The sequence below is a fragment of the Somniosus microcephalus genome, chromosome 10 (assembly GCF_052327205.1).
Source record: "Somniosus microcephalus isolate GS21.2 chromosome 10, FLI_Smic_1.0, whole genome shotgun sequence".
NCBI classification, from domain to species: Eukaryota; Metazoa; Chordata; class Chondrichthyes; order Squaliformes; family Somniosidae; genus Somniosus; species Somniosus microcephalus.
In genome coordinates this window covers 11,277,799-11,305,600 of record NC_140996.1, presented here as the reverse complement: position 1 = coordinate 11,305,600, position 27,802 = coordinate 11,277,799, and the positions used below count along the sequence as shown (strand labels likewise).

General features: G+C 45.2%; 1 protein-coding gene across 18 annotated transcripts in view; it reads left to right on the top strand.

Annotated features, from left to right (window-relative positions):
* mbnl2 (muscleblind-like splicing regulator 2) overlaps nt 1-27,802 on the top strand; it is a 139,033-nt gene that overhangs the window by 83,375 nt on the left and 27,856 nt on the right. For 11 of the 18 annotated variants that reach the window (XR_015079688.1, XM_085998448.1, XM_085998441.1 and 8 more), the window contains 6 exons: nt 9,894-10,058; nt 11,397-11,600; nt 15,565-15,828; nt 17,786-17,869; nt 26,287-26,340; nt 27,018-27,168. Coding sequence is in view for 17 of the 18 variants with exons in the window: in XM_085998448.1 (XP_085854574.1) it covers nt 9,894-10,058; nt 11,397-11,600; nt 15,565-15,828; nt 17,786-17,869; nt 26,287-26,340; nt 27,018-27,168 (922 nt within the window). In the remaining variant the exon portion in view is untranslated. The remainder of the gene's footprint in view (nt 1-9,893; nt 10,059-11,396; nt 11,601-15,564; nt 15,829-17,785; nt 17,870-26,286; nt 26,341-27,017; nt 27,169-27,802) is intronic. The other 7 variants (XM_085998451.1, XM_085998455.1, XM_085998453.1 and 4 more) reach the window with 3 other exon arrangements.

Sequence of the window (27,802 nt, the reverse complement as noted above, 5' to 3'; positions counted from 1 at the left end):
TCAAACTGTCGGTTGCTGTTAAACTCTGCTAAGATTAAGTTTTTGAATTAATCTTAAATTCAGTTTGACATGTCCCTGTGCTTGTATAGAGCTGTGGTGCTCCAACCATAGAGAAGTAAGATGCAAGTTCGCATCCGAAATTCTCCCCGTGACGATTTCCCAATGTCTGCTGGCGAGTACCAGTGCTGATCACTGGACGACGAGAAGGAAAATCTTATGCATTTCCCAATAACCAACTTTGTACCCCATTCACATTGCTACAGTTTGATGCCATTTTGTGGATCACATGGTGGAATGATTCTGTAGCATTTACCTTCCAGGCACCTTTGCTTTCAATCAATGTGATATGGTGTTGATTTTAATTGCCATTTTGCTTTGTTTATTGAAACAATAACCTGTTAAAGGTGATTGAGAGCAAGTAATAAGGTGTAACTCTTGCTGTTATAAATGAACCTCTCAATTAAATTACAGCTTCATTACTCCAAACTATCCATAACTGCAGTATGATGCAGCTGATTAAATATCATGGTTTTAAAAGTCAGTGTATAGCAATACTTGATTATTGCTACAGCAGGTTTAGAATTCTTGGTCTGGCTCAATGAACTTAAAGGGCAATGTCTGTCTTTTATTAATTTTCAGTCTCTATGACAGTCCCAGTCTTCAGTTGTGCAGCTGTGCAGTCTTTGGCTGTGACTTTTGCTTTTTCCCTTACCCAACCACTAACTAACTGACGTACAAGGGTTTGTGATTGATAACTGCAGCATGTTTTGGCATCTCCCTCTCTGCTGAATGCAGAGACATTTTTGAGACGGCTGGTTTACTGAAAATGTAAATATCCATGTCTAGTTGATTGTTTTCAATATATTTCACCTATCTTTGACTTCCACACTATAATTCGAGAATTAAAATCGACAGCAACTGTCGCAGTGTTTCAGTGCCAAAGTCAAGGAGATTTGACAAGTGCAGTAACTGAGCAACCTTGAGTTATTTAGGATTGAAGTGTTGGATGTCTTGGCAATCTCCTAATATCTCCCTAGTCCCATGTTCGCAAGCTTTATAAAGAACACACTTGCAATTTTAGCACAATGAGCGCACAAGGCAAATCTTCCATGATGGTTGTGAAATATTAGTGTCAATATTACAAATTTCGGGTCTGCCTTAGATATTCCTGCGGGTTAGCATTACTGGTCTCTTCCATAACTGGGCCCACGTCCCTCGCGATCAAGAAATTACTTTCGCTACCCACTATCTAAATGTACCATAGTGTAACCTGGAAGAGAGTAACGGTGGGACCCATTTGATATATGATTTGAATACAGGAAACTTTGTGCTATCCGGCACCGACAGGACCGAGCTGTTGCTGTTCCCTCAAAACTGCCGGACACTCCAGCGCTAATGTTGAAGCATACGCTCTGTATCTGGCAACAAACACTGTTGCTTAGCAACAGCTTCTAAACAGTCGGCCGTACCTTGGAAGCGTCTGTCGCTTAGCAACAGCTTCAGAGAGACTTTGCAGAGCCTGACTGTTGGAAAAAAAAAAGCCACGAGAAGGAAAAAGCCTAACAAAACGGCTCCTGATTTTTGCCGGTGGCTCGAGCTTGCAGGACATTTAGCCTCCAGATAACACACAGTTTCCTGTATCATGATCTTCGCATACGCATGCTTCCCAATTTTCTGAAAGGTGGATTGATTAGCACGTTAGTGAGAGGAGACCAGTTGCAATTCGTTGAGCTGCTTTATTTTAATGTCAGTAAGTGTATATACAGAGTAACAGTTATAGCAAATCTCGCCACACTTTAAATTAACTTCAGTTCCTCCTCGCAATAAAGAAAATAATTTAAAAATATGCCACACTGCCCTGGTTAGTTCTCTTAGTAACTGGCCTGTACCTTCCCTGCCTTTCGCAACTGACCGTACCGACTGACTGTGAACATGTGGCTCATGGATTTTGTGTGGTTCCCTCTCAGTAGGTAGTTTGGCGATTTGCACCCTTTCCTTGCTCAGGGGTTGGCCAGCATAGCTGCCAATTAAATGGCTTACCACCCATGCCAAGGTGTATATTTCTTGAGCTTCGTTCTGCAGAGGACAAAAGTTATGACATGCCAGTCCTTAATGTGTGAATGATTACTGGAAGATTTTTAATTTGTTCTTGGCAAGACATTATTTATTGTCCATCCCTATTTGCCCTGAGGGCAGTAGGGCTTGTTTGACTGTGGTCACATGTAAGGGTTGCAGGTTCCAGTCCATGATGGTGAACTACTTGCTCACTTTTCTGGTGCCAGCTCACAAATCTTTGAATTCAGTTTCACAATTTGCCATAGTAAGAATTGAACTCTCAGCCTGAGAGTTGGTAGTCCAGCACCATAACCATTGGGCTAACATACCCTGTGGCATCAACAGCTTTTACATTCGTCTCGATCCGATGCACATAACCAGTTTCGATTATCATTAACATACCAATCACATACTTGTCTTAATTGGCACCAGTCTGTCTTCCTGTAAAGGTGACAGAAGATGCTGGGCACTTGAGAATGAACCCTTAAAAATCCTAAACCTGAGTTCACATTCCTCCTAGGTCAAATGAACAATAATCCCGAATCGTGACACTCGGACATTGTTTAACATAATACAAAAGCAAAATACTGCGGATGCTGGAAATCTGAGACGAAAACAGAAAATGTTGGAAACACTCAGCAGGTCAGGCAGCATCTGTGGAGAGAGAAACCGCGTTAACGTTTCAGGTCGATGACCCTTTGTTCCCAGTTCTGACGAAGGGTCATCGACCTGAAATGTTAACTGTGTTTCTCTCTCCTACAGATGCTACCTGACCTGTTGTTGAACATAATGTTTATTTTGTGTCTATAAGGAATAGTTAGGGCACTTTTCTTCTGCAAGGCAACTGTATTTCTGGTCAGCTAGTCACTTAGCAGTAGGTTTTCTCTCTGGTGCAAAATTTAACCCTTCCCACCCTGGCCCTTTGTCTCTGATCCTTTTGCCATTACAGGTAGACTATCCTTTATCCGAAAACCTTGGGACCAGCCGTGTTTCGGTTTTCGGAAAATTTTGGATTTCAGAAGGTATTACGGGGCAGCACCCCGTAAGCCACCACATTAATATTTCTGCAGCGAACCTTATGAATACCTGTATTCACACTGAGTGGGATAAATAAAGACTATAAATACTGTAGTATTACAGGGATAAATACTCTAGTACAGTTTATTTGTAAGGAAAACATTCAGTAAAACTTCAAACATATACAGGTACAAATTAAGCTAAATACCTGTACATATACATGCAGTAAAGGTACATTACATCTGGCTTGAGGATCTTGGAGAAGAGGGGACATCAGTGTTGTCATCAGGTTGGAGTTGGACATCTGAAGATGGGCCAGGAACAGGATTCTCAAGTGATGAAGCAGCACTACGACAGACGGCCTTTTTAAAGATTTCTTCCAGTGTCATCTGTCTCATTAACATTGGTTTCTGTCTAAGCAGTCTCTCTTAAATGAGTAAACTTGCATAATCTCTTCCTCACTGATAAATGCACGTTGTTCAAGGCCAGCAATTAACTGATCACACATTGTCACCATATCGTCTATGGGGATTTTTTCACCTGTGTTCACAATGTCATCATCATCATCATCATCACTACTATCCTCACGCTTGTCTTGATTTAACACCATTTCAGCAATTTCCCCATCACTCAACAAATGCACAACAGGTGCATCATTGTCAATGTTCAGCACTTCTTCGATGTCAGCTTCCTCTAACTTATTTACACTTTCGGATAATAAACCTTTGGCGTAAGTAAGGAGGTTTGATATCATCTTCTCCTGACTGACAGGAAATCCTTCAAAATCTTCATCTGCAGGTCCATCTTCATGAAACATCGTTGAAGGCCAAAGTCTGTGCCAAGCATTTATTAATGTTGGTTTGTCAACATCGTTCCAAGCATTAGCAACTGCGTAAATGGCATCCTTAACATTGAACTCTTTCAGGAAGCTTTGGATTCCTATGCCTCTGTTGATTGCATCAAGCATAGAGTTCAAAAAAACGTCTTTATACTTGCTCTTCATGGAGCGTAAAATTCCTTGGTCACAAGGCTGTATTAAAGATGTCACATTAGGGGGAAAGTTAATGCCAAAAACATAACTTTTCACAAGAAGTTCAGGAGGGGGATGTGCGGAGCAGTTGTCCAGGAACAATAAAATTTTGCAGTTTTCTTCCAGTCCAACTTGCCTGCAATGAGCTCGTGTCGCTGGTACGAAGTGGTTATTGAACCAGTGAGAAAATATTCCTCTGGTTACCCATGCTTTCTTGCTCGCATAATAATGCACAGGTAAATTGCATACACCTTTCAAACATCTCGGATGTTGGCTTTTTCCAATCACTACCAAGTTTAACTTGTGTGTGCCTGCAGCATTGGCACACCCAAGAACAGTCAACCTGTCCTTAGCATCCTTCAAACCTCATCACTCTCATCAGCCGTTGCTAATGTTTTTCTAGGAACGTAGTGCCAGAACAGAGCTGTTTCATCAGCATTGTAAATTTGTTCAGGACCGAGGTTTTCATCAGATATTATTTTTGCAAATTCATCTATGTAATTTTCAGCTGCTTCATGATCAGCAGAAGCTTTTTCACCACAGATTTTCAGATATTTTATACCATGACGCTGCTTAAATTTATGCAGCCAACCTTCTGAATATTCACACTCAACTTCAATGTTCAGTTCTTCATGGTATATTCTAGCTTGTTTCATGACCATCAAACCAGTCAGTGGCACACGTTCACCTCTGCGTTGTCGAATCCACTCAGTCAGCACACGGTCAAGATCTTCATTTTTTGCCCTATGCAATGTTTTCCTACTTTTCATTAGTTTATGGTCATCACTGTCAGTGTAAAACTTCAACAACTTGTCTTTCTGTTTCTTTAAGTCATATATGGTGGTAGTTCCCACACCATATTCTTCAGTAAGACGCCGCACAGACACACCACGATCAAGCTTCTGCAATAACTCCACTTTCTGCGATATCGATAATGAGAGATGCTTCCTTCTCTGCTTCTCACTGTTACCTATAGGGGTATCTGCAGCTCTTTTTAGCATTTTCACAAATCGTAAAAAAACAGCAAATATCAAAGAGAGCAGCAGGCGCACGTGCGACAGCACAGACACAACTGACGCCTCACACCTGCGTGGGTCAAGCATCGGCCGCGTCGGGTCATGTTTTGCGCCACTTTCGGTTTTCAGAGGTTTTCTGTTTTCGGAAGTGCGGATAAAGGCTGGTACACTATCCCTTATCCGAAAGGGTGGGGTTTGGGGGTCGGGGGGGGAGAAAAGAATATCGGACAGGCCGCTGCCGCTATCGGACGGGCCGCTGTATTGTTGGGTTCACTCTCCCGGTACCTCCTTCGCACTGCCCGGCTCGGCCTGCAATCTCCTACCCAGGAGGGAACTCTGTGACCCCTCTGCCCTGCTCAGTGTAAGTCGTGCGCCACTCTGGTCATGTCGTGCGCACGACTTACGCTGAACGAAAACACTTTCGGTTTTCAGAGGATTTCGGTTTTCGGAAGTGTGGATAAAGGATACACTATCCCTTATCCGGGAGGGGGTCGGGGTTGGGGGGTGAAAAGAATATCGGACAGGCCGCTGCAGCTATCGGACGGGCCGCTGTATTGTTGGGTTCACTCTCCCGGTATACCTCCTTCACACTGCCCGGCTCGGCCTGCAATCTCCTACCCAGGAGGGAACTCAGTGACCCTCTGCCCTGCTCAGCGTAAGTCGTGCGCCACTCTGGTCATGCCGTGCGCACGACTTACGCTGAACGAAAAAACCTTCGGTTTTTAGAGGGTTTCGGTGTTCGGATAAAGGATAGTCTACCTGTACTTGAATCAATTTGTATCCTGCATGTCTTCATAGATACATCAGTAAGCTGGCTGGAGTGCGTGGTGTGAAATAAACAGCTGTTAATGTATTGCAATAATATTTTAATATAATAAAGGACACTCCGCTATAAATATTTTTGTAGTTTCAAATTTCCTGAGATCTCCCTTGGAAAATACATTGCAGGTCAAGATATTGGAGCTGCAATAAGGCAAGGCAGCTCCCTATCTCTGCGAGAAGTGCTTGAACAATGGTTGACAAAACATACAAAAATCACCAAAGTAGTTGCATGGACACAGATATTTCTTACATGAGAAAATAAGAGATGTGGCCAGTTGTAATTTACGTTGTCAATGACAAGTGGTGCAGAAATCTACAGCATTGAGTAGATGTTTATGTGCCTTTAGACTGATGTCAGTTTATTTTCCACAAAGTTTCAGTGCAGTTACTAATTCCGTAAGATTGCTTTTTGAATACTATCGCGGGGGGGGGGGGCGAGCCTCGGGAAATCGCGGGGGGGGGGCGAGCCTCGGGAAATCGCGGGGGGGGGCGAGCCTCGGGAAATCGCGGGGGGGGGGCGAGCCTCGGGAAATCGCGGGGGGGGGGGCGAGCCTCGGGAAATCGCGGGGGGGGGGCGAGCCTCGGGAAATCGCGGGGGGGGGGCGAGCCTCGGGAAATCGGGGGGGGGCGAGCCTCGGGAAATCGGGGGGGGGGCGAGCCTCGGGAAATCGGGGGGGGGGGCGAGCCTCGGGAAATCGGGGGGGGGGGCGAGCCTCGGGAAATCGGGGGGGGGCGAGCCTCGGGAAATCGGGGGGGGGGGGCGAGCCTCGGGAAATCGGGGGGGGGGGGCGAGCCTCGGGAAATCGGGGGGGGGGGCGAGCCTCGGGAAATCGGGGGGGGGGCGAGCCTCGGGAAATCGGGGGGGGGGCGAGCCTCGGGAAATCGGGGGGGGGGAGCCTCGGGAAATCGGGGGGGGGAGCCTCGGGAAATCGGGGGGGGGGGAGCGAGCCTCGGGAAATCGGGGGGGGGGGGCGAGCCTCGGGAAATCGGGGGGGGGGGGCGAGCCTCGGGAAATCGGGGGGGGGGGGCGAGCCTCGGGAAATCGGGGGGGGGGGGCGAGCCTCGGGAAATCGGGGGGGGGGGGCGAGCCTCGGGAAATCGGGGGGGGGGGGGCGAGCCTCGGGAAATCGGGGGGGGGGCGAGCCTCGGGAAATCGGGGGGGGGGGGCGAGCCTCGGGAAATCGGGGGGGGGGGCGAGCCTCGGGAAATCGGGGGGGGGGCGAGCCTCGGGAAATCGGGGGGGGGGGAGCCTCGGGAAATCGGGGGGGGGGGGCGAGCCTCGGGAAATCGGGGGGGGGGGGCGAGCCTCGGGAAATCGGGGGGGGGGCGAGCCTCGGGAAATCGGGGGGGGGGCGAGCCTCGGGAAATCGGGGGGGGGGGCGAGCCTCGGGAAATCGGGGGGGGGCGAGCCTCGGGAAATCGGGGGGGGGGGCGAGCCTCGGGAAATCGGGGGGGGGGGCGAGCCTCGGAAATCGGGGGGGGGCGAGCCTCGGGAAATCGGGGGGGGGGGGGCGAGCCTCGGGAAATCGGGGGGGGGCGAGCCTCGGGAAATCGGGGGGGGGGGCGAGCCTCGGGAAATCGGGGGGGGGGGCGAGCCTCGGGAAATCGGGGGGGCGAGCCTCGGGAAATCGGGGGGGGGGGGCGAGCCTCGGGAAATCGGGGGGGCGAGCCTCGGGAAATCGGGGGGGGGGGGCGAGCCTCGGGAAATCGGGGGGGGGGGCGAGCCTCGGGAAATCGGGGGGGGGCGAGCCTCGGGAAATCGGGGGGGGGGGCGAGCCTCGGGAAATCGGGGTGGGGGCGAGCCTCGGGAAATCGGGGGGGGGGGGCGAGCCTCGGGAAATCGGGGGGGGGCGAGCCTCGGGAAATCGGGGGGGGGGGCGAGCCTCGGGAAATCGGGGGGGGCGAGCCTCGGGAAATCGGGGGGGGGGGGGCGAGCCTCGGGAAATCGGGGGGGGGCGCGAGCCTCGGGAAATCGGGGGGGGGGGCGAGCCTCGGGAAATCGGGGGGGGGGGCGAGCCTCGGGAAATCGCGGGGGGGGGGGGCGAGCCTCGGGAAATCGCGGGGGGGGGGGCGAGCCTCGGGAAATCGCGGGGGGGGGGCGAGCCTCGGGAAATCGCGGGGGGGTGGGGGGGGGCGAGCCTCGGGAAATCGCGGGGGGGTGGGGGGGGGCGAGCCTCGGGAAATCGCGGGGGGGGGCGAGCCTCGGGAAATCGCGGGGGGGGGTGGGGGGCGAGCCTCGGGAAATCGCGGGGGGGTGGGGGGGGCGAGCCTCGGGAAATCGCGGGGCGCTCGCGCTGACCGCCCGCCCACAGCGGCCGTCCATCAGACGCGCCATACGCGGGGACCTCAGCTCCGGACCTCAGGCGCTAGGCAGGGGGAGGGGCCGGAGAGAGGGACAGAGGGGAGGGATAGGACAGGGAGAGGACATGACAGGGAGAGGGGGGACACACAGGGGCAGGGAGACCAAGCGCCCCAAAATTGCCCTCGCAACGCGGGGCTCCCCAGCTAGTGCTTTATAAACTACTAGCTGGGGAGCCCCGCGTTGCGAGGGCAATTTTGGGGCGCTTGGTCTCCCTGCCCCTGTGTGTCCTCCCTGTCATGTCCTCTCCCTTCCCTCCTCTCCCTCCCCTCCTCTCCCTCCCCTCCCCTCCTCTCCCTCCCCTCCCCTCCTCTCCCTCCCCTCCTCTCCCTCCCCTCCCCTCCTCTCCCCTCCCCTCCCCTCCCCTCCCCTCCTCCCTCCCCTCCTCCCTCCCCTCCTCCCTCCCCTCCCCTCCTCCCTCCCCTCCTCTCCCCTCCCCTCCTCTCCCTCCCTCCCCTGTCTCCCTCCCTCCCCCACTCCCCTCTGTCCTGATCTCCGGCCCCTCCCCCTGCCTAGCGCCTGAGGTCCGGAGCTGAGGTCCCCCGCGTATCGCACGGCCGCTGCGGGCGGGCGGCGCATGCGCGGTCAGTGCGGGCGGTGCGAGCCCCCGGCGATTTCCCGAGGCTCTCCCCCCCCCCCCCCCCCGCGATTTCCCGAGGCTCTCCCCCCCCCCCCTCCTATTAAATTGTTATTTAATTCCCTAACACATCATTAAAATATTTACCTTAGTTCCCTAACACACAGAAAGTGTGGGGGGAAAAATTGTGAAAAATCAAGATGGCGGCCACTCACCTCGGTTCAGAAGGATAAGGCCCGCCCACACATGCATCGATTGGTCGACCGGTCAGGTCACCGAAGCGTAGGATTGGTCAATCGTCGAGTCACTCGACACTCAACTGTAGGAAGGAACCCGCCGTCCGATTGGTGGACCTCGACGTCACACGGTCGCTAATGAGATGCTAATGAGCGGAACGCTGAACGTTTTTGGGATACCGCGGGCGGGATTTTTGTCCGGCCGAAACGTAAATACGCCTATGACCGGTCCGGAATCGCAAGCTTTCTTTTGAGGCGACGCGCGCTTCGGTACGCTCTGTAACTTTCAAACGTATAGAGAACGGACGGACAGACAGACATCGGGACAGACATCAGGACAGACAGAAGAGCTCTTTTATATATATAGATTTTATGCAGGCCAAAGTTTCATATAACTGAAATCGGTTACTTTGCTTTCTCTTTGTAAGCCTTTGCTGGTTTATTTGATTTTATTATTGATCAAATATCAACTCAAAATACAGAAAGGATAAAAGCAAGTTAAATCATTGAAATTTTGCTATTATATTAAATCATTGAAATGTGGGCTGGTGCTTTGGTTCAGTTGTTGATCACGCGTCTTGTCATTGACAGTAACATTTTAAATTGTTAGATGAATATTCGCACCCATTTTATTAAAGCCTGGTTGCATTGTTGGGGGAGAGGAAGAGCGTGAGTTGGGGGGAGTGGAGGTACAATAATGGAATTTGTAGATCTACTGACTACCTATTGGTAATATTAGAAATGTTTCTAAACCTTCTTTAAAATGTCTTTCATCCGACAGGGTCGTTGCACAAGAGAGAACTGCAAGTATCTTCATCCACCAATGCATTTAAAAACGCAGTTAGAAATTAATGGCCGCAACAATCTCATACAACAGAAAACAACTGCAGCTATGCTGGCACAGCAGATGCAATTTATGATGCCAGGCACTCAACTTCAGCCAGTTGTAAGTATATATTTGAAACAAAAGCTGAAGAATTGAAAGGACACAGGGAGCTGGAGCACCAATTCAATTTGCCCCTTTTCCTGCCCCCCCCTCCCCCCTCTTAACCTTGTTCAGTTCCTAGTCTTCACATGCACTGCTGAGAGAAGGCGCACCAAGTGAAGGCAAAGTGGCTTCCCACAGGTGGAAGGGTAAAAATGGAAAGAGTTGGCCCTAGGCCAAGTTCACGCACCTTGTACTCCGTGTAGCATTGGTGCAAGTCTCGAAGCAGCTTCTCAATTGGGGGAGGACAGTAGGGAGAGAAAAAAGAGGGATTTCTTTTCCTTCCTATCCTAGTCCGCCCCCCCCCCCCCCCAAAAAAAAAAATCACACGGGATTTGGTTTCAAGAAGCTTTGTTTTTCTTAAGAGCACTATTGTGTTGTACCAGCTTGCCATTATATTTCACTTACTTGGAAGGAATTTTGTTTTAACATTTGATCAACAGAAGTAAAAAAAAAAAAAAAAAAAAAAATTCCTTTTTTTAATCCAAGTGGCCTATTCCTGCTCCTATTTCTTATGTTCTTTGTTAATAAATATTATTTGAGAAAAGTGTGAGCGACCAAATAGATTTAAATTTGAACAAGCATTTTCACACTATGACCACGATTTCTTTTTGGTGGTAGTTACACAGCATGCCCTTTTGTATGCAGTGTTTCAAATACATTTATGATTGTGTTCATATTTTATATATGTACAGTACAAGAATCGGAGCAATACATGAACTCTCTATTGCTTTTTGTCACGTTAAGAGACTGTAAAAGTTGACCACCTTCACACACTATGTATCCTCTTACCATCAGTTTGGAGAATCCATATTTTTTAGCGGAGAATAAGGAAGTAAATTGACTTGGGTCTGTCCAGAATGGCTAATATTGCCAACACATTTCTCCATTCCCCATTAGCATCGCTCTGGAATCAATAGAAACTCTACAGTTTGATCTTGGAGATGCCCTTATGTTCTAGTCCCAGGATGGAATGCCCTGTTGTATTTTCCATTAAAGTTCATTGTTCGGGCTCTCTGATTAAAAATGTTTATGCTGAAAAGATAACGCCATCATTGTTTAGTTTATATTTTCGTGGACAGCTTCTGTAAAGTTTGTATTTCTTTTCTCAATCGGCAAAGTCCACAGTAGTAATAACAAAATCTGTTTTCCCTTTGGGAAGGGGAAAACAATTTTCTAGAATGAATTCTGATTCTTTTTAGTTTGTTAGGGGGAAGTATAACAAAGTGTACTATTTTTCTGTGCTACTTAGTCCTTCCAACATGATTTTTTAAAACATATTTGTGTTTTCTTCCACAGGCCACATTTCCAATGAATCCTGGCACAGGAGTAAATCATCCCGCTTTTAGTTTTAGTCCTTTTCTGGCACCCATGCATCACAGTGTTGGATTAGTTCCAACGGAAATTCTCTCTAGTGCCCCTGTCCTTGTCCCTGGAAGCCCGCCCATTTCAGTTGCAGGAACAGGAAACATGCAGAAGCACATGAGGACGGACCGATTAGAGGTAAAAACATTCCGTCCGTTAAATTCAGCATTAGAAATATAGATATAAACGTGGTGTAATTCTGATTCTGTTTGTTATTTGTTCTTGTATCTATGTTCATTGATGCTGTGTTTTATAACATTCAAACATATGTTGGAAATATGCAGTCAGCCAGCATCTGGAAGATAAGTTAACATTTTGCATGGGCCTCTTCATCGGAACTGGCATGGTAAAGAGGAGAATCTCTTTATAGACTTATCAAAAATTGAGATGGGAGGGGAGAACAACAGGTAGAGAGGCCAAGAGTTCAGATATCCTAACTGCTTTCACAAAGGAACAAGTGATGGATTTAAAAGCTAGGATGCAAAGAGATTTTTCAAAAGGGAGTTAATAGGTGTATATTACAGGAAACTCTCGCTTTACCGGCACCTAAATAACCGGAAACCTCTGTTAACCGGCAAAATTCAGGAGTAGGTTCAGGTAAGTTTTAATTCATATTAGTGGCCGGTTCCTGGATCTTGTGGCCGGGTTCCTGCACCTGTTGCTAAGCAACAGGGACGCTTGGATCTTGTGGCCGGTTCCTGCACCTGTTGCTAAGCAACAGGGACGCTTGGATCTTGTGGCCGGAGTTCTTGCACCTGTTGCTAAGCAACAGGGAAGCCTGGATTTGTTGCTGTGTACGAACTCTCGTACCTTTTACTGTACCTCTCTGTAATCTGGACTTTTTGATAAACCGGCACCACGTTGGTGCTGGATAAAAAAGAGTTTCCTGTAAACAAATGTCATCTCGGGTATGTGAGATAAGCCCGTAAGAACATAAGAATTAGGAGCAGGAGTAGGCCTGCTCCACCATCCAATAAGATCACGGCTGATCTTCAACCTCAACTCCATTTTCCCGCCCAACCCCCATAACCCTTGATTCCCTTAGAATCCAAAAATCTTATCGCTCTCAGTCTTGAATATACTCAACGACTGAGCATCCACAGCCCTCTGGGGTGGAGAACGCCAAAGATTCACAACCCTCTGAGTGAAGAAATTTCTCCTAACCTCAGTCCTAAATGGCCGACCCCTTATCCTGAGACTATGACCCCTAATTCTAGACTCACCAGCCAGGGGAAACAGCCTCTCAGCTGTCAAGCCCTCTCAGAATCTTGTATGTTTCGATGAAATCACCTCTCATTCTTCTAAACGCCAGAGAATATAGGCCCATTCTACTCAGGGTCTCTATATAAGTTGGAAAGCCAAAAAGTGAGTTGAACATGGTTTCAAAATGGAAGGGAAAGCAACAAAATGATGGGAGAATCCAGCAGGAAAGTGAAGAAAACAGGTAATGCCTAAAGTTGTTGAATTTAATGTTTGAACCAGAGAGCTGTGCAGGTTAGGTTGATTGGCTATGATAAAATTGACCCTTAGTGTTAGGGGGATTAAATACGTGGGGTTACGGGGATAGGGTGGGATATGTGTAGGGGTTACGGGGATCGGGGGTGGGATATGTGTCGGTGCAGGCTCGATGGGCCGAAATGGCCTCTATCTGCACTGTGAGGTTTCTGTGATTTCTGAGCTGAAGAGTGCCCAGGAGAAGGTTGAGGTACTGTTTCAGAAATTATGTTGGAACTTGGTTGGAGTCGTTTAGGAGACCAAAGATGGAAAGGTTGGAAATTGAACTGACAAAGCACTCGTAGGTCAGATGCAACAGAGCCTCAATCTGCAATTGGTCTCCCCAGTACGGTGCAAAAGATCAGGAATTGTAGATTAAGTTTAAAAAAAACAGATCTAATACAGCAATAATTAATGTAAGGTGTCACATGACTGACACTCCAGCTTATTATTTCAGAGAATTCTGACTTTATGGACTCTAGTACATGGAGGAGACGACACCATAAACTAGACTGGAGAAGGTACATGCTGCCTCGCATGAAGAGAGTATTTGAATTGGAAGTTGGTTGAAGAGTATAAAACAGAATAGTGGTTAATGGATTTTTTTTGGTCTGGAGGGATGTAAATGGTGGGGTCTCCAGGGGTCAGTGTCAGGACCATTGCTCTTCACTATAAATGAATGATCTAGATTCGGTATTAAAATTTGCAGGCAGCACACAAATAAGGGTGTGTGGTTAGCTGTGAAGAGGACGGTGAGTGACTTCAGGAGGACGTACACAGGTTGGTAGGTTGGACAGGTGGCTTTCAGATGTAGATTAATGCAGAGAAATTAGGTAATCTATTTGGGAGGAAGAATAAGAGAAAAAGTATACCAAACACTAAAAAAAAAGTAGACGAGTAAAGAGACTTGAGGTTCAGATACACAAATCTTTAAAAGTAGGAGGATAAGTTGATAAACGCTGTGTATTTTTTAAAAATCATTTTGGATCCTAGATTTTATAAATTGGAGCATAAGAGTACAAAAACTAAGAGGTAATGTTAAACCTATGCAAACCATTGGTTAGGCCACTGTTAGAATATTATGTGCACTTCTGGGTGGCCTACTTTATAGAGGATGTCAAGGCCATGGACAGGATGCACAAGTGATTTACTAACCTGTCCGGGATGAGAGATTAGAGAAACTGAGTTTTTCAATAGATGGTTAAGAGAAGATTGAATAGAGGTGTTCAAAATTATGAACGGTTTTGATGAGGTAAGTACAAAAGAATTATTTCCATTGGTCAGCGAATTAGTAACTAGAGGGCATAAATTTAAGATAGTTAAAAGAATGAAGGGAGCAGGTAAGAATTTTTTTTCTACACAGCAGGTTGTTAGGATGTAGAACGTTGTACCAGATACAGTGGTGCAATCTGAATTCATAATAGCTTTTCCAAAGGAAGTGGATAGATATTTGAAAACAAAACATTTTAAAGGACATCTGGAAAGGGTAGGAGAATGGGGCAAAGCGGATACCTCTTTAAGAGAGCCGGCGCAGGCCCGATTGGCTGAATGGCGGCTGCCTCTGCTCAGATGGTGTCGGGGGATGCTGAAGGCCCTCTATTACCTCACACAGTTCTTAATGTCAGAACAGTAAACGTCAGCAGGCAATTTGACTGTGGGGGTGGGGAGGGCACTGCTGTCGAGCGTGTACCTTCCAACAGCAGTCACTTCACAGAGATAGAGAGCGTGAACTCTGGCTGATTTTTTTTTGGTTCCAGGAATGCTGCAGCGACTTGTATCTGCTCACTGCTGGTCTCAGCTGAGATCAGCAATCTTGGCACAGGCCAAGAGACAAATCTGAAACCTCCCTGGCCTTTGTGGCTCAGTAATATATTATGTGGTACATTTATTTACTGAACCATTGGCAGCTTAGAAACCCGTGTTTCATCGAATGTAATTTGATTTCGCGTTTCCAGATCTTAGACTAGCAAATAAAATGTACTTCTGATCAAATCATAAGCAATTGACTTGGCAAACAATTTCTATACACAATGGACAGAAAGTTAGTTTTAATATTTTGCTTATGTTTTTGCCGTACCTTTTTAAAAACTGTTTCTACAATTTTTAATCTTGAAGTTTCTGATTTGGGTGAAACAAAACCAATTTAGAATTTTTTTTCTGGAGCACAATATGATCATTAGAATATAGAGATGATGAAGGAATCATATGTTGATCTTGCCTAATTCTACGTGCATCTTGTACAGTTGTTCTAAACTGATGTCTTCAAAAGTAATATTGATTGCTAAATTAATAACGTCCTCATGAACCTTCTAAATTTACCACAGTAATACAAGGTCCCCCTGGATTTCCTGCGGTTGTTACACTCAGCAATATATACTCCAAGAGGGTAATGTTCACAAAGTCAAAAATCTCTGAAATACTAAATTTGAATTTTGTTCATATAGATGAGATGTCACTGTACCCTGTAGCGATGAATGATTGTTGTTTTGTTATGTGTTTTACCCTTGGCTTGTGCGCCAAGCTATAGTTTGTTTCTAATCCTTGGGATGCTTAAAAGTTAAAACGCCTTCATCAAATCTAAGCGCAGTGCTATCTGCTGTTTTGGCAGGTGTGCAGGGAGTTTCAACGAGGGAACTGCACACGGGGTGAGACGGACTGCCGCTTTGCTCACCCCGCAGACAGCACAATGGTGGATACCAATGACAACACTGTAACCGTCTGCATGGATTATATCAAAGGTCGCTGTTCCAGAGAGAAGTGCAAGTACTTCCACCCTCCTGCACACTTACAGGCCAAAATAAAAGCAGCGCAGCACCAGGCCAACCAGGCTGTGGCAGTAGCTCAGGCAGCTGCTGCAGCAGCGACAGCAATGGTAAGTTATTTAATGAGGTAGCACGCCACAAATGAGCAGCAGACTTACTGTGCAACTCACAAAAATGCTACGCTGGATTATGTTTTAGATGAAAGTCACCCATTGATGGACTGCGTCTGATGCAATTGTTCTAGTAGTATTTTTGTGTGTGGAAATTGCAACAGGAGACCAGAAATATTAGGGTTAATAAGCAGCGTGTTGGTGTTTTACCATTATCCGCACCACTGCCACCACCTTTTATTCAGGTATATTTAAACTGTAATCATTTCTAACCTTGCAGTGTGTAGGAGAAGCTAATTTCTCTTTGGGAAAAGCAGCTACTGGTTGGAAAGAGTAATTAATTGTTGAGTGTGGAATCTGTTGGGTAATAAATCTTACTGGCGTTAAACTAACAGTGATCGGAACCGTTCATTTGCAATTGCTTTAAGAAAGATCATTTGGCACAATTAACCTTGAGGCAGTAATATGGTAAATTCTTTCAATCAAGCCAATATCAGAAATGTCTATTTCGATAAGTCAGTATTTTTCTATAATTTTATTATACCATTGTATGGCTGGATTCTGATGCAGATTTTTAATGGAAACCAATAAAAATAGGCCAGTAAATATGAAATTAAAAAAAACACGAACCAGACATTGATATTTGACATGATATACCAGCCTTGGGGAACTAATTTCTTCTAGTTGCACTAACTTAGAGTAATGACGAAAAATGTTTTTTCACAATGCCTAAAGGTCCTCTTTTCTGCTTTGTTTCAGGTTTGAAGTTACACTTTCTGCTAATAAATTGTCTGTTTTGTTGCAGTATATACAATTATTTTTCCTCTGCAGCTATTGCAGCAGAGTTTATCTTCTATTAGTAGTGCACATATATAAAGTTACAATATACTTTAGGCAGTAATGTGATCAAGATGGGAACAAACAATGAATTTTAACGCAATGTTACAAGATTCAGCTTCCTGGAAAAACAGAACAAATATTAGCTGATTTTTCCTGTCATTCCTTTTAAAATCCATGTAATACACTGGAAATAATCCAGCTATTCAGTTGGCACTGGAAGTGGCACCCATCCCTCTTGTAACATTGGTAAAGTCCTCCGTTTTTGACTTGAACCGTATTGGTTTGAACTCTTGCAGGCTCTAGATCCATTGAACCACTGAGGGTGCTATATTGCTGCATTTAAAGTGATAAAAGTACACTGGGAAAAGTCACTGTAGAGCACGGAGATCCCTGGAATATTACTTTTTAAAAAGGAGATACCTGTATATTAGTTAAAATCTTCATCTAAAAGAGAGGTAGTTCTGGTGCTCTACTCCACTGTGTTTATGGAGCTTGAATCGGCAATGTTTGTTTTGAATTTTGCAGATTCATCACAGTTGGCTCCTCCTTCCCCCCCCCCCCCCCCCCCCAACCCCGCATTTGTGTTTTCAAATGGTTGCTGTTGGTATACCCAAATTTTTCACTTTTTAGGCAACAGGTTTCTACCTCATTAAAATGTGGTTTGTAAATGCCATCCTGTGCCCTGAAAGTGGTCAAATGCCAGTGCTATTTTCTGATACTGGGCTGTCTATAATGAACGACGTCTACCTAACTGCTAAATACTAATTATTCATTATATGGATTTTTGATGCATAATTTATATTACTTAGACTGATTAATCTAGATTATAAATTTGGAATACTGTATTACTATGGTTTACTAATTGCAATATCACAGGGTTTGATTTGATTTGAGGGGCTAACAAATAGTGTTCAAATGTACTAAACCATAGGAGCAATGCCTTGTAAAATAATCTGACGTTTAAAATGCGAATTGACCTAATATGTCCCCGCAGAAGTATTTATTAGGACAACAGTTACTATAAATGTAACCCACCAGTTCGATTGTCGCCAGGGATATAAGAATGTCGTTCCTGTGGAGTACTAATTATTCTTTCTGTATCCTCCACACACTGTAGCCTAATTTGATAAGGTTCTGGGGGGAACCATATGCTGAACACGCACATGAAAATGTCATTATGAACTTACAGATCGGCAGCACTGTAAGTGATCTCTTCTTCCCATGTTACATAAAGCCCCAAGACTTGTCATTGTGCCAGTTTGTTTCACCCAGCAAAATGTTCTTTCCTCCAAACATTCAGCGGTCTTGTCACTAAACGTTTGGGGAAAAAGTCTTATTTGGACCATTCTCCCTCTGGGATAGTCAAAATGAAGCATAAATAAACCACCATGGAAAATAGGGAAGTCTCCCAAACCATAATCCCAGAAGTACGTCAAAATGAGTTTACTCTCGGCCTCGCCACTGTGGTCGATGGTTAACGTGCCTGTGCTTTCATGGTTACCCGCATCTTAATTTTTATTGGGATCTCCTGCCTTTCAGATATTCACTGACTTATTTTGTGGAGAAAGGTATGAGGAAACAGGGGTGAATCTAATGCCTGTCCTACACTGGTGCACATTGTGTAACCAGGAGGTCAGCATCTCCTGGATTCCTCTTAGCCAGGGGGCAGTTGATGAAGTCTGTCATCTTCAATTGAGTCAGGAAGTGTGGAACCTTGGTGTTCTGCTTGGCCCCGTGCTCAACCTCCCCTTTCATCTGCCCCATTACCAAAAATGCTTTATTTTACCTCTACGTCTTTGCTTGTTCCTGTGCCATCTCTTCAGCTGATGCATCTCTAGTCCATGTTTTATCACCTCTTAACTTGACTTTTCTAATGCCCTCCTAGCTGACCTCAACCCCCCCCCCCCCCACAACAACAAGCTTCAACTCATTGAAGTGTTCACCTGCACTTCCATCAGCCCATCCTCTCCCAGCTCCACTGGCTTCTTGCCCATTGCTTGCTCTGCTCCACCATTGGCAGCTGCGTATTCAGCCACTCTGGTGTTGCCCTCAAGCTTTCCACCAAGTTCCTGGCCAGTTGTTTGATCGGGCCTTCACCCTAGCCTCTCCACTGCTCTCACCTTTCCTAATTTTCAGTGTCCGCCGTATCCTTTTCTTTCTTTCTTCTCAAGCGCTCAAGACATCTTGTTAGTTGTTAGTCCAGTTTCAAGTGATGTTGCACATATTCGGAATGTGGTTCCAGCATTTGTTCAACGCTGGTTTAAACCATATTTCTGCTTGAGTTCACGTTCTGGGTATTTAAGTCTTGTATGACTCATTTGGTATCATTAGGTCATCACCCGTTGATGTACAGTTTGGAAAATTGTGCCCAGTTCGGCCCTCACAGGTTCCCAATTGGAACGGTAATTTATTCTTTTTCACAATTCTATATTTTCAACCTTTTCAAATATGTGAATTTAATTTTCTTGCGTGGAAAATTGCATCGCTGTTGGTGTTAGTTTTGGCTCCGCCGTTTCTGATGCAGCATTTTGATCGGCTGTTTCTTGACTCATCTGAAATTTTTATCAAAAAGCTTTATTTGGGTTAAGAAATTGCCCCATTTTTTTCCCCCCCCACTGCTACACAAGTCGAAACTGGAACGCTTTTCCACTATGTTTATTGAGCTCCCCCCCCCCCCCATCTAAGTTTTTGTGCCACTTGCATAGAGCAGTTTAGCCAGTCTTGCTAGTTATAGTATATGAAAATCTGCCAGATGGAACAATCATCACATATTTGCTAAATATTTTCTAGATTTAACTGTGGCATGTGATGCTTTTGGCAGAAGAGTCCTGACAGCTGGCATTCTGGCTCTTGTGCAGGTGTCTTTCCTCTGCTTGTACTACTTGCTACGTTCCTACAGTGCAAGTAGAGGATGTAAAATGAGGAAAGGCAGATTACCCACCTGGTAATGTCGTCCTCATTCTTTAATCAGAACCCTACATGCACCACCAGTCCCTGTAGGGCTATGATCTTGAGACAGGAGGGGGGTGGGTGGGTTGTGCACGATTTGCAGTTAGTTAGTTTAAGTTTAGCTTGAACTGACGAAAGGACTGGCACAATTACGCAAATTCTGGAGTTCTTTACAGTGTGGGTAGGAGTCGGATACCTTTTGAGGCACCGTCACCCCTCGACAACATCGTGAAGACATTTCCAGGTGCATACTCTGCAAGTGGTTTCCCAGAACCCATCAAGCCAGGTTATACTCCTCCAGTATGTGGGGGATGAAGCGAAGACTCCACCAGAGGGATAATCTCACCAGGGCTCAATCAAAACACGTGTAACAAAGCAGGTTTCAAGTGAATTGAAACCTTTATTGCAGATAATTTATGGCATACCAGTTGTAATGAAGGTGAATATTAAACTTTGTCCTAGTTAATAGATAAATTAAATATATATATTTTATGTTACAAAAGGACTGGCATCCCACAGCAGCAGTAGGATCATTATTCACCAGTAATTTCCTCTGGATTAATGCTGGTGGACACAACCTAAAGTGAAGTGGTGTCATCGGTGTTGGAAATAGCCCACTTTCATGGGTTCCCCAGCTGGCTAAGCGGGTTAAGGCAGTGAGTAGATGAAGCACATAGACCGAGCGAAGTTCTAGTTTCAGTTTCTGCTTAGGTGCCGAGTTAGCGGATCCCGGCCTTGTGGCAATGGACTCCATGCAGTTGGCCTGGGTGCTCATGGTATAGGGAGAGGAGGTCGCCAGCATTCTCGCTGCTGATCACTGTCCAAGCTGGTGGTCAGCTTGGTGTGTACATTGAATGAGGGCAGGAATGGGTTTGGCTGTGATGCCCTCTATGCATGACTAACCTGCCGGCTCACACGTGAAGAACCACTATTCAGGCAAGGCATCAGAGGGCCACCGTGCCTGTGGAACAGTATTCCAAGGAGTCAACACCTTCAAGAGAGGAAAAGGGAAGAAAGTTGGTGGATAAAGGAAGAGGGAAAATTAAATGGAAGTAACCCAGATGCATGCCATATGCTTCACACTGGTAATAGTTTGGTTCAAATTAACCTCAACTTAGCTTCCTGTAGGTCAAAGCCTCAATGGGTCGAGTGATACAAGCCAGATAAGCAGTGGGACACTTTCCGATGCTCTGCACTGTTAAACTGCACTATGTTAGCTAGTTTAACTCCAGCAATGCTGCTATGGACACTTGGGAGGTCCCTAAACCTTGGCTCTTCTAACCTGCAGCTAAGCTCTCTGGACTTGGGTAAATGGGATGCATCCCTAAGGAGGTAGTGTGCACACTATGTTAGGCAGACAGAAACCCTACAAGTTATTGTAAAGAAGGTGTTGGATGTCTGCATGTTAGCGAACAGGCTGACCCCACCCCCCCCAAAAAAGTACCTTGCACTTTCCTGTTTTAAAGAAAAGAAAGGCTTGCATGTATATAGCGTCTTTCACGACCACCGGACGTCCCAAAGTGCTTTACAGCCTATGAAGTAAAATTTTTTTGACGTGTAATCACTGTTGTAAGAAACGCAGTAGCCTATTTGCGCACTGCAAGCTCCCACAAACAGCAATGTGATAATGACCAGATAATCTGTTTTTGTAATGTTGATTGAGGGATAAATATTGGCCAGGCCATCGGGGAGAACTCCTATTGCTCTTCTTCGAAATAGCGCCATGGGATCTTTCACGTGCACTGTGGGGTTTCTGTGATTCCACCTGAGAACAGACAGGGCCTCTGTTTAACATCTCATCCGAAAGACGGCACCTCCAATAGTGCAGCACTCCTACTGGAGTGTGTCTCTCACCTAATTCTGCAGCACTGTTTTGGGCATTGAGTTACTGAAAAGGAATTAGAAACTGGCAGATGAGTGGGGCATGGTAGTCTTATGGGGAATATTCATGGAGATTGTAGTCCTGGGTGCTGAATTAGGAGGCAGAGGAACAAATTAAAATGGACAAACTCCTTCAGATACTTAAGGAGAGGGGAAGGAGGATGTAGAATGCCTCTTGGGAGTTCCTCTGCTAAGGAGGCATTTGGAGAATAGAAAGTTGTGAACTCCTTCAAACATAATTGGATATGGAAGTTGTGCCAGAGAACTGGAGGGTTGCCAATGTACACCTCTGTTCAAAAAGAGAGAAAGGGTTAAACTGGGTAACTATAGACCATTCAACCTAACATCAGTAATGGATAAGTTATCAGGGGCCATAATTACTAATATTAATTTAAAGATGTATGTTAACTAAGGCCAGCGAGCATAGATTTGTAAAAGGTGAGTTAGATGTCTCAAATGTAATGGAGTTCTTTCGGAAATAACAAAGTGTATTGATAAAGGAAATGCAATGCATGTTGTGGATTTTCAAAAGGTGTTTGATGAAGTGCCACATGGGAAGCTCGGTGAAGGGCTATTTCAGGTTTTTTCCCTGCTTGAAATGTAGCTGGGCTAATCCTTTCAGCTCTATCGGGGAAGGAGGTGGCCGATATCCTAGCTATTCTTAATTTGCAATCCTTGATCTCAAAGATCCATCATCTAGTTTGAGTTGGACACGAGGGGTAATTTTCGCTTTAGGCGCGAGCGGAAAACTGGCGGTTGCAGGTCGGCCACTTGTTAAACACCTTACCAGTTTTCCACCATCAATCAAGCAAGTAGTTCTGCTTAGACAGTTTTGTGGCTTCATTCCAAGCGTTCACTGACCTGATGGCACCTCCTATCTGGAGTAGGTCGGTGTATCCCTTCCTGACCTGGATTACAATCGTCGGTGTCCGGTTTACGGAAACTTTGCCTCCGAGGCAGGCGATGTGACCAAGAGTGTCCAGTGGCGACAATTAATGATGACTTTGACCTTCTGAAGTCCGGTTCTCGTTGCGTCTGTGCTGTGAACCCAGCAGTCACAGGAACAGGAGTAGGCGATCCCGCCCCTTGAGCCTGTTCCACTAACAGCACACATGAAATGTTTCCAGTAGGCAGCTTCTGTGTTTCAGATCAATACAGAAGTATTGGAAGGACACAGTTCTGATAGATCTGTGCTTTGATGAGGATTTTCACCTACTTTTGACTCCAGACCCTGTGCAGGTCCTTCATTGCTGAAGCTGCTGATCTCATTCTGCTCAGTATGTTAGGGGTGAATTAATAGAGCTCTTTAAAATTGTGAACGGGTTTGATAGGGTAGACGTGGAGAAGATGTTTCTGCTTGTGGGGGAGTCCAAAACTAGGAGTCATAAATATAAGATAGTCTCTAATAAATCCATTAAAGAATTCAGGAAAAACTTCTTTACCCAGAGAGTGGTTAGAATGTGGAACTCGCTACAACATGGAGTAGTTGAGGTGAATAGCATAGGCGCATTTAAGGGGAAGCTAAAGAAGTACATGAGGGAGGAAGGAATAGAAGGATACGCTGATAGGGTGAAATGAAATAACGTGGGGGGAGGCTTGTGTGCAGCATGAACACGAGCATAGACCAGTTGGGCTGAATGGCCTGTTTCTGTGCTATGTTCTCTTCATGTCCGGCTCCCTACGCCTATCAGATAAACTTGCCAACTGGGTCGATAAAGTCTTCCAATGCCTCCACATTTTGTCCATCAACATGAATGTCCTGTATTGCAGTATTTGCACTGACACTCTGGACATTTGTCTTGGCCCAAGAAACCTGTAGCCCAAAGATGGCTGCCTCAGCTGAAAGCTCTCCAACGTATCTCTTGAGCTTGCTCACCTGCTGACCAAGAAGGGCAACATTATCCTCCTAGTCCAGGTCAGAAAAGAGGTCTGACCGACGGCAATGCCAGTATTTGCAGAGTTGAGGTCGAGGATCCAGCCCATTGCACGACAACAGGGTTGGCACCCGGGCGCATCTCTGCTTTACTCCAGATCTGGCGTGAAATCCCTCAGACTTACCGTCCATGCCCAAAGTGAAAATTACCCCAAAGCTGTCCTGAGGGGTTATTGAGCTTGGGTGACCCGTCCAACAGAATATCTTCCCCAGGGTTACTGAACCATGGCGGGTAGATGGAGTTAAAATACAGACCAGCCATGATCTAACTGAATGGCGGAACAGGCTCGCTCCTGTGAGCCTGTTCTATGTTCCGAGTGGGGAAATTAGGTATCCAAGCTAAGCCTCTTGGCATCAGTTCATGTCTGACCTGCTTGAACTTATTTTTAGTGATGATGGCCTTCCTTACTTTGAAAACTCTTGCAGTTATCTTGTCTCCACATGTTGCCTTAAATTTACATTGGAATTTCAAAAAGATAAAGCTGCCTAAAATGTACCTGCTGTGCATGCTGCTTTTCTCAAGGCAAAGTATCATTTTGTTGTTTACACAGCAAAAATATTGACAGCACTAAGGCTATTCATCTGTCTAGGAACATGTTTGATATTGCTAAGCAGTGTATAACTAAGGGATAGATTATGTTCTACCCTATTTACAGTTTGCTTGCCTGTGCTCACCAGTCGAGGCTCATTCTACTTATTCTTTGCAACTACTTGGGTTAATATGGAGGGTTTTTTGTCTACAAGGCAGCTACAGGAAGTAATTGGCATAACAAATAGTTCTTTATTGATCTGCTCAAGATGATGAGCATTTTGGCACATGATTGCCTTAAAATTTATCTGTGAGCATTATTGTACTGATTTGGTGTCAAATGTATGTACCTTGAATTGAGCAAATGAGGAAGAAACTAGTGCACTGGAATCCTAGAAGGCTGTTGGAAAGGAAATGGATTCCAGGTGGCTATTTTCTCCCCACAAAAAAAAACTAGGGAAGAAGTGGTTTGGGAGGTAATGTGAAACTTACTTTATCTGTCATATCTATTTTTCTGAACTTCACTGCCAATGCTTCCAGAAATGAGCTACTTTGATTTCAGCAGAGTTGCTTTATTAGAATCTGGGTAGCCTTTAATTGTGTCTCTTCAGTTGCACCACACCACAATAAAAGGCGCAGCATTGCATGAAATGTAGCTGCCATTATTGGCTCACTGGCACGAGGATTGACATGTCGAGAGACCAACGGCTGGCGTGTGTGTGTGAGGGGGGGCAGTTAGAGGTCACGTGATGAAACCTCCCATGACAAATATACAGTCCAACCAGAGTTGGCAACCCTAGGGGCTGAAATGCAATTCGAGTGCATTTTTCCCTCTGACTGTTGGATCACTGACGGCATAGCATGCTCTCAGATGTGAACCATGAAAATAACTCGGTTTTTGTCAGCCGTATTTTTGTGAGCATCAAGGGTGAGATTTGTAGGTACTGGGGACAAAATGTTTCTTTACTTCTAGCATCTGTGTCAGAACAAAAATGCTACCATACGAGCCTGGTGTAAACAGTTGCAGATTAAGGCTTCCTGCCCCAACAATCCTTTAACAATCTCAGAAAAGCACCCCTAGTGTGCAAGCATGAAATTTGCTTTTCACATTAGCGGGTTTAACTGGCCCGAATTAAAACTAGTCAATTTACTTGCAAATTATGGGCAGTCTTTTCTTTGTTGCTGTGGACTCACACCCACTAGGGTTTAGGTTGATAATTTTGCTCAGAACTCTTGCAGCTGATGAGAGGGGGATGCTTTCATAACCATCAGCCTGGGGTGGATTGAAGGCCATGTCGCCGACCCAATAGGACCGTGTTCTAACCTGCAGTGCCACTCAGCCCCTAGGGTTGCCAACTCTGGTTGGACTGTATTCGTCATGGGAGGTTTCCTCACGTGACCTCTAACTGCCCCCCCCCCCCCCACACACTCCAGCTGTTGGTCTCTCGACATGTCAATCCTCGTGCCAGTGAGCCAATAATGGCAGCTACAATACCCACAATCCTCAGTGCTCCAAAAACCCTTGTATCCTTCGCATGGCTCAACCGAAGTGCACATGAGCTGTGGTCACATTACATCCTGGGCGCCCTGCTGTTGAGAGTCTGGTCAGAGCGAAACGGGAGAAAAAATTGCCTCGTGGTTTTTTCCTCACGGGAATGTCTGGGAGATTAATCTTCATTTCTGGGTTATTTCAGGACAATCCGGGAGGGTTGGTAAATGGTAACCCAATGGGTTTCTTTTTTCCAAAAAGGAAAGCAATAATATGGTAGTTACTTTAATGGAAAGTATAATAAACGTAGATAACTTCCAAGAACACTCTGTTGGGTTGGTTTGGTTCCGTGGGAGCGGGGTGGCTCTTGATGCTTTACTGTCTCCTAAAGGTACATATAATTGAGCAATGCAGAATCTAGCCATCTTTGTGTAGTTCCATATTTCATAAGAGCCTGAAAGATGCAATAAATTAATTATAATTATATATGATTATTGCACACATATTTTGCACATGTTGATATTAGTAATAGTTAAAAGATATTTGTGTTTTGCTCCCTATTATGCTTTTAACAAAGGTACAGTAAATGCTTATTTTGCTGTACAGTACTAATTCAGTATTTGTAACTGCAACCTTTGACAACTCATTTTATGCATGCTCTGTGTTATATATGTTGTATACTGCATTCAGGGTTTTGTTTTTTTGTTTTTTCTCCTCACCTACCTGCAATGTACTGCTGTTCCCATGATGCACTTCTGCTTGCTGTTTACCTGTATGTTAATACGCTTGAACCCCATTGGTCCATTGCCATCATATGCTCGCTGCCTGCTATTTAAGACTCAGTCGGCTGCCAAATCTGTGAAACGACCCCTCGAGGCAACCTTTGACCTGGTACTTTGACCTTTCACCTTCTTGCTTTGCATGCACTAGCTATAGTAAAATAGTACGATAACTTTAATAGATTTTACTTTTAATTTTATTATAAACATGCCTCTAATTAGATGTTTGTTGGAAGGATATAATGTTCGTACACTGGTCATTAAAAATCCACACTGTATTAAATGTAAAGTTATTTTTCTGAATATCGGATGTTTGCTTTTTGCATTCCAGGTGTAGCGGCAAATAGCCTTCACTGCACACTATTGAGTGTACATATAGTAGTTTAAATTCATGATAGTTTGATGTGCTTTGATAGCGTTGTAATGTGCGGATCTTGTACCGATCGGCACTAATTAAATTGTTTGTTAACTGCGTACCCAAATTCCAATATAGTGAAAGTATTTTCATTAAACGTATGTTTTTTTTTTGGTTAGGGGCAAGTTCAGGCTTTAAAATAATGCATATTTATTAGATGTGTAATGTAATACTGCCAAATATCACAGCATAACATTTGCTGCTTTGTTTAAAAAGCTACACTTGTACCTTTTACAGAAAGCCTGTCTTCCGACAAAAGCGTTTTTGTGCTACTTTGACTAATACGATACTTTCAGTGCATGACAGGAATTTCATACTGTCTTCTCTATTTTCTACATTTATTATACCTGTCTTACTAAATCCCTCATTCACAGGCCTTCCCACCTGGTGTTCTTCACCACTTACCAAAGAGACCGGCCCTTGAAAAAAACAATGGCACCAGCACAGTCTTTAATCCTAGTGTTTTGCACTACCAACAGGCTCTAGCCAATGCACATATGCAGCAGCCAGCATTTTTTCCAACAGGTATGTCCTTTCCCCTTTACTGTGAGAGTATTATAAAATTGAACTGTTGACTTGATCAAATAAGATAATGTAGCCATTACTGCACGAGTTGAATGTTCAAAAATATTTTTATGCTTGTTGCACCTTATTTGGCTGTTCTTGCTAGCACTTACGACAGCATATTACATAAAGTAAAATGGCTTTAAAATACTGTGCTTAATTTATTCTAAGGCAAGACGCAACAGATAACACCTTTGATGTTGCACAGTGAAACCTTTCCTTCCTTTAGATATTTCCTTTTGAACTCGGTTCAAATTATGTGAATCATTCATTTGTTTGGGATTACATTAAGTGGCTTGGCGGCAGGTTGTGATTCTATACACGTGGTCTTTAGGGACAGCTTCACTGTATTTTTCATCAGATTTCAAAAGAATTATTATGTTAGGCTTACCTGATGCTGTTTAAAAACAAATAATTTTAAGGAGAGCAGTACATCCAGTCAATGCAAAATCCCTGTATATTCCATTGGATATACGGCACAGAAACAGGCCATTTGGTCCAACCAGTCCATGCTGGCGTTTATGCTCCACTCGAGCCTCCTCCTGTCTTTCCTCATCTAACTCTATCAGCATAACCCTCTATTCCCTTCTCCCTC